Below are 7,194 nucleotides of genomic sequence, written 5' to 3'. Positions count from 1 at the left end.
ACTGCTCTGCTCGAGTCGCCGTGTCTGTACGTTTTTGTTCGAAGCTGAATTCTTGGCGAACATCATCAGCTGGATGTCGTCCCTCAGAGGAGGAGACGCAGAGGCTGGCCAGAGAAAACCAGGACCTTTTATAATTATATGATTTGTGTGGAACTATGGAGTTGTGTAACTGATCCGTCAGCGTCCAACACTCCAACATTCATCACATATCGGGTCGTATCCGGTGTTAACATTCATGAACTGTTGTGTAAGAGGCATAATCTAATCTAATGCCACGATTGGCAAATCTGGTAAACTCATGAAACTTAAAAAAAAGAACTTGTTGCTTGTGTAGGAATGCATGAGCTCTGAATTTGAATGAAATGTTCAAATGAAGCGAGAGGGGAAATCAAATTCATCTGGAGAACTTTTCTGTTCATGTTCTTTCTGTGTTTCTTTTGGTCAGTGCTGAAACCTACTGACATACAGAAGAGTGAGAAAATATGATATAATATGGCAAGAGCTAGGTAACATTATTGGCTGGGGAGGATGACATCTCCCAAGGGAATGAAAACTGATTTTCATCATTATAAACAGGGCACAGTTGTCGACATAAAAGTCCCGTACAGGCCCAAGAGTGCCAACGAAACAGAAATCGACAACACAAATCACTGAAAAACAACTGAAAATGGTGTCCGAAGTCAGTTTGGTCACCGTGTTTTCAAATCTATCCGCTCTGTGACCAGTGGTCATGTGGACGAAAGGCCTGTTTGACATCAACCTGCGTGGATACGACGCCCCCCTATTGTCATGTGGTCCAGCTATAGGCTGTGCCTTCAAAGTCAACAAGACACACTTCAACCAGCGTCTGCATCCTGGCTTCACCAGAGAGGAATCATGGTGTCATGAGTGTTACTGTCACCTCGGTTATACACCGTATAACCAAGATTTCGGTTAGAAATAGGTTCACTTGACTTCCAGATAGCTGTGTTTTGATGAGGGGATAATATTGTTCCACCCTTCCCCAACTTACTGCGCCTTGACCACCAGAAGTAGCCTTCATGAAATGGTAAATGGAGAAGCTTGCGTGTGAAATACAGCGGCTGAGGATGAATTCCGAGGTGACATGCACAAACTCTTCTGCACCAGTGAACGTTTCACAGCAAAGAGTCGCGAGTTGCTGTTCTTGAGTTTTCAAAGGTGCTCCAGCTTTTCTGAGGCAACATCACAATGTAAACAAACCCACAGTAGTGTGGAACGACAAGTGTTGTCCTGCAAGTGCGAGTCTAATTAATGCAATGAAGTCGTACTCCAGTTTCAGATTTGACTTCTCAATATTTTGCTTCAAACTTGCTGTGTAACAGGTGAAATATGAGTGTGAATTTGTAGCTGACATGGAGATCAGCATATAAACACAATATTGAATAATATTTCATGTTGACTTGACCCGATCCTGAACCTCAAGGTTGAAGCGGTTTGTCACACACCAACTTTTCCCCTCAATGTGTTCAGAAACCTCATTCTTGAAAGATATGAGCCCTAAAACTTATAATTTTGTAAATAAATATGAACATAAATGGTGTATCAAAAGCTCAGGTGAGAATATTCCTATGGCCTTCAGTTCTACAATAAAATGATGAATCCTCTCTGATCTTCTTCAAACTGTATCTCAGCTTTATCGCCGTATTTGTCTCCGGTTGCTCCGTATGCGCTTGGTAGAACTTCCCTCTGGTCCTGTGATCTTCCTCCTCTGATGCCTATGTAGATGTTCCTAGATGTAGCTACTTTGGCCGTCATGCCTTCACAAACATCACTTCCATGTCAGCTACTTTATCGAGGAGCTCTGTTCGGTCCTGGTGTGATTTCTTTTGGCATGTTTTCTTACCTCACACAAACGGGACCTGTTTTTTTCCCCCCCACTAATGTTTCTCCTCCGCGTGGCTCTGGTGGGGAGGTGGGCTGTAATTGCTTGACGGTGCCCCTGGTGTTGGCCCAGCTTCACTGCTTTAATCATGGCATGATGCTGTTGCTGCCAGGAAAACTTTGGATGCAATTATGACCCTTGTGCTCTCTCTTTGTTGCTTGCATCTGGGAGTTCTGCCACGTTCTGCTGCTCCAAATGCAAGCCAGACGGAGCGGAAATCTAAAATGGAAACTTCGACGTCGACTTCGCCGGAGTCGCCGTCTTCTGCCTGACCACAGCCGTTCACGTTTCTCCCTGAACTGACCGGCTTCTCTGCGGCGGCTTGTTTTTCTCCAGCCACTCTGGGGTGACTGGCCCTGCCATGATGGCTGACACACTGTCACTCTTCCAGGCCCAAGGGAACCAACTGGACCCGACTCTTGCACCCCGCATGGCGTCCACTGTTCATGGATGGACACCATGAATGGAACATTGTACCAACGAGAGACAGGAGCCTCCCACTTTGGCTGAGAGGGACCCCAGAGTTTGGGGGGTTGTTTCAGCGAAGAAATGCTGAATAAAGATAATTTGGAAAATGGGCTCCAGCACACTGCTCCCTCTGTAGCCCCCTGCTCCCCCCCTCCACACACAAGCCTGACTCCCCTCTCCCCATTACCCAAGGCTCGTGTTTGTTTTGATATTGCTCCCAGAAACCAGGAGGGGGGTTAAAGGGGAGGTGGCTGACTGTAAGATGACTGGTAATGGAGGACCAAATTGAAAGAGAAACAAAACTAGAGGAAATGCTGGGAGCCTTGTTGTTCCAACAACTGTCTGCCTCCACTGAACAAACAAGGTTTCTGGGTGTTGTTTTTGTGTGGAAAGTGACAGATGGAGGAAAACACCCGGATCCTAAATTACAATGTAAGAAAGAGAGCAGATGTAGGGAGGAAACATGGAGGAGAAACTGGATGAGTGGGATCTCTATCTCAGCCCGAGCTCTGTACTGGTGTGTTCGGCTTTATCTGTGAGTTTTTTTTAACCATAGGTTTTCGTCTCAACTGCCTCCTGAGCCAGAAAACGCAAAAAGTAAGAGCAAAAATGTATGAAAAAAATTGGCATGGAGAAGAAGCAAACATCAGAGGCGTAAGAAACAGAGAAAAATAGAGCCAAACAAAAGATTAAGTACACTGTATTAGGTGAATGTATGTTGTTAAAAGTCAGTTAAATCAACATCCAGACATGACAGAAAAATCTGTGTTGATGGGATAAAAAACAGGAAGAAAACAGTGAAGAAATGAAAATATAATATGTAATATAATCTGGCATTTGGATACAGGAGATATAATGCACCAAAACATGAAGTTGATGGGATTTTATGAAAAGAAAGTAATAAAAATGACTCCTGAAAATAAAAATGGCTAACAACATGAATGTGTCAGAAGAAGAAGTTATGGTAAAATGAAATTATTGGATTAAAAAGAGTTATTGGGTTGTTGTGATTGGATGAAGGAGCAGATCAAGAGGAAGTTCCCAAACAGTTAACCACTGCTTAGTCCTATTCAGGGTTGCAGGTAGAGCTGGAGCCTATCCCAGCTGTCACTGGTCGAGAGGCAGGAATACACCCTTTTGACACACCATTTACACAAACACCTAGGTGCAATTCTAAAGTGTCCGATAGTGAGCATGTCTTTGGACCGTAGTAGGAAACTAGAGTACCTGGAGAAAACCCACACAGGCACAGGGAGAACATGCAAACTCCATGCAAAGGTCACCGGTCAAAAAGGCAGTACTGAGTTCAGTATTGTGGAATATGATGAGATGAGAAATACCAGAGAAAACATCAAGCAGGAATGAAGTAGACTTGGTGCCAATACAAAAGATGAAGTCAAAGTGAAGAAGGTTGCTGAAGTTGAAAGGCAGAGAATAAGAAGCAGACAAACTGTGTCATTCTGACCTTTTTCTCTAAAGATGGAAATATTCATGAACCACAGGTGAAGAAAAGAGAGCAAGTGGCACCCACGAGTGATCACAGTCCTGGGGAGGCGCCTGCTGTGCATGAACCCTGAGGCCTGAAAGTAAAGGGGCGTATCCCTCGAGCTGTTAAACATAATAATAATAGTTTAAATTTTAATGTAATAACCATCTTATTATGTTTGATTAGCATTGGTAATATTTGTGAAAACTCAGCCATGAGACAAGTCTTTGAGAGGAATATCATTCATCATCTGTTATATATCGTGACAGAAGTATCTCTGACAAGCGTGAGTCATCCATCCCAGAACCATGAGGTTCAACTAAACGTGGCTGCCGTCCATTGTCAGCAAGAAACTGCTCTTCTATTCACAAGTCTCTCAAATCTTCACTGGTATTGCTGCAACTGCCTCTGCTTCCGTGCTCTCAGCTGTGCTTGTTTACAGAGTAGGTTCCTCTGATGATGTCATCAGCTGGCGCCACCCAGTTACAGCAACCAAGCATCGTACATGCCTGCATCACCATTTTTGTGTTGTGTACAGAAGCACACAAAATGAAAACAATGAAAAAATACTATGTTACAGTTGAAGAATACTTCTACTACTGCATCAAAACAAAAACATCCCTTTAAGATTCTTATCGCTTGTGTCAGATATTAAGTTTCAATGAGTGTACTACTGTAATGGGCTCGACCATTAGGCAGCATCTACACAAACACAGGGTCATAAACATTTGTTTTATTTTAAACATGTTCCAACTGCAAAAAGATTAGTGGAGGAAATCCGAGTTTGCAATTCCAGTGACTTCTCTCGTGCCTTGTTGCAGATTGCTGTCAAACACATACACACTCTGTAAATCCTCTGTTCATAACTTAACATTTATTGATATCTCTGGACACAACAACCCTCACAAGCGACAAGACGGACTGGATCATCGTGCTGCTTGGGAACCGGGACGTTCCTCATCCTTCAAAATGAAGTGTGCAATTCAACATCTGTACATTCATCTTTTCCAAATAGTTGTGGACTGGGCTTTAGAAAATGGGAACAAGTGGTTTTGATGAAGGTCCACTGTGCTCAGGAGCAGCGGTCAACACATGGTTCCACACTGGCAGAGGTAATAAAGTTTTAAGAGTAGAAAGGTGGCGGGGCAGTGGAGAAGAGGAAGCCGGGGTGTGAGGAAAAGCACTATAAAACAATCTCATGTGGGGGAAGGGCGCCTCTGACGTGCAACCAGAGGGGTCCTCCAGTTAATATAAACCTTCCATCCCACACCCGTGTCCATCGGATGACTGTTGCCGCAAATATTTGAAGTGTGGTTACGGCAACAATGAGGCCCTGCTGAAATGGAGAGCAGAGCAAACAAGACGCTGCGATGTTTGTCTAACGCCTTAATGAGGCCACACTCTCAAGTGGCCTTGAGGCAAATGGGACGGCCAATTCACCCCGAGGAGCGGTCGGGTGTGGGTCAGCGCCACATTCACTGACTTCAACCGCATTTAGTAAACTGTCTCCACAGCTGGACCCGAGTCAGGAGCCACATGAGTCGGGACTAAATGCAGCATGAGAACTTTATTTATAGACTTTCCTTCCAGCATGACGTTTAAATACTATGATTTCTGCTCAGACTACTTGAGTGTGGATTTGATTTTATTTAGAACAGAGAAGCTGGGGTGGAGGTGGGTTGTAAGCCAGAACGGTGGGAGGCTTTCGTTCCAGATAGATGAGGAGGTATCACATGAGTAAAGATGGTGGCTACTCACTGTTTCATGAGAATTAACGTCAAATCTCTGCGCTATTTTGACCACGACTGGAAGCTGAACTTCTGTTTTATTATTGTGACTTACTGTGGTCTTCATTAGCTTTAGAATGAAGGGTGAGTTTGCAGTCACTTCCATTGACTCTTGTACACAAAACCAGGTTACCTCTTCTGGAAAATATACTTGCATAAATGGTTACACGATCAACTACTATATTTCCTTTTATCTCCCTCAGACACATGAACTCAAAGTCTTGACCATGATGAAACACACTTACGGGGCTCAGTTGTGAAACCCCAAACACATCTACCAAGTCAGACGGGTCCACGTCAAACTTATAGGGAGAGAAAGAAGTGTCAAGCATGTGGACAGCCCAGAGGCAGAGGAGGGGTCCGGGTCAGGCTCTTCTCTGTCCCCCCTCGGGTCATACTCTTCGTCCTCATAGTCGTCAACATCCGGCAAGTCCAAGGCGGCACTGTCCCCGAGTGCGCACAGTTTGCTCATGTTCTCCTTCACCACCTCGCAGAAAGGCCTCTCCACTCCGTCGCAGACGCATCTGTTGAGCAGAGCTCCGTTCGGGATGAAGAGCATCTGCTGGATGATGCTCTTGCACTTGGAGGAGCACTTCCGGCCGTTGAACAGCTGCCCGCAGTGGGAGAGGTAGTCGGCCAGGGAGCTGTGGCAGCGGCTGTCCTCCTCGCACCTCTGGCGGGCCTCCATGCAGCCGATCCCCCCGGAGTCAGTGGGGTACCTGCGGGGGAGGCAGGGCTCGATGGCGCGCTTGGCGCTCATGCACTCCCGATCCTGCGCGCAGTCGCAGTTCTCCAGCTCGTGTCCGCTGCGGGTGTGATTGAGCCGGATCAGGGCGTTGATGCAGTGGCTCGGACACTGCCTCCGTGTCCCGCGGAGGTTCCCGTCACACGCCGCCAGGTACTGGTTGAAAGCCAGGTCGCAGTCCGGCTCGTCGTGGCACTGGAGAATGGCCTGCCAGCAGATCAGCTGGTCGGCCAGGACCCCCAGAAGCCAGGGGAGCAGAGCCAGGACCCCGAACCAACATCTCATGCTTGGACGGTGGTCTAGACCCGGCTCATGGCAAAGCAGCCCGCACCCAACTTCTCCATAATCCGCTCCCCAAGTGCGTAAATCCCAGCGAGCCGACCCTTAAATGGCGGCGAGGATGATCCAAACGGTCCGAACTTGAGAGTCGCGCGGCTCACTTTTCACTCCAAAAGTCGTCTTCGCTGCCATTTCTCGTCTCGTCCTCTCCTCCAAGCGGTTGGACTTTTTACAGCCATGGCTGGTTCGAAGTTGTAAAAGTTGGAGTCCCGCTCTGGAGTCTTTGTCCCTCTGCTCGCTGATCCGCTTCACGCTCCGCCGAGCATTTCCTCACAACACCCCTCCTCCTCCTCCTCCTGCCGCCGAAAACGGAAAGAAAAGTTTCTCCCCCTCCCCTTCTCTCACTCCATTTACCGTCCCGGACAGTGACTGGTCAGCTCTGCTGCCCTGGTCCAGGCCGCCACACTCGCAGCCTGTCGGTCCACTGCGATGGTTTTCACGTGATGAGCCAGGGGAACTTGCGCAC

At 46.9% G+C, this 7,194-nt stretch overlaps 1 protein-coding gene across 1 annotated transcript; it reads right to left on the bottom strand.

Moving 5' to 3' along the window:
* Nucleotides 1-4,348: 4,348 nt before the first annotated feature.
* On the bottom strand, nucleotides 4,349-7,024 carry si:ch1073-459b3.2 (growth arrest-specific protein 1). Its single transcript, XM_053865799.1, has one exon. It carries the CDS (start codon nucleotides 6,672-6,674, stop codon nucleotides 5,919-5,921), a length of 756 nt encoding a protein of 251 aa, XP_053721774.1. The 5' UTR covers nucleotides 6,675-7,024; the 3' UTR covers nucleotides 4,349-5,918.
* Nucleotides 7,025-7,194: the final 170 nt, after the last annotated feature.

This window comes from Synchiropus splendidus, chromosome 5 (genome assembly GCF_027744825.2).
Source record: "Synchiropus splendidus isolate RoL2022-P1 chromosome 5, RoL_Sspl_1.0, whole genome shotgun sequence".
Classification (NCBI taxonomy): Eukaryota; Metazoa; Chordata; class Actinopteri; order Syngnathiformes; family Callionymidae; genus Synchiropus; species Synchiropus splendidus.
The sequence above is the reverse complement of the archived record's forward strand: the minus strand, read 5'-3'. Positions and strand labels throughout refer to the sequence as shown.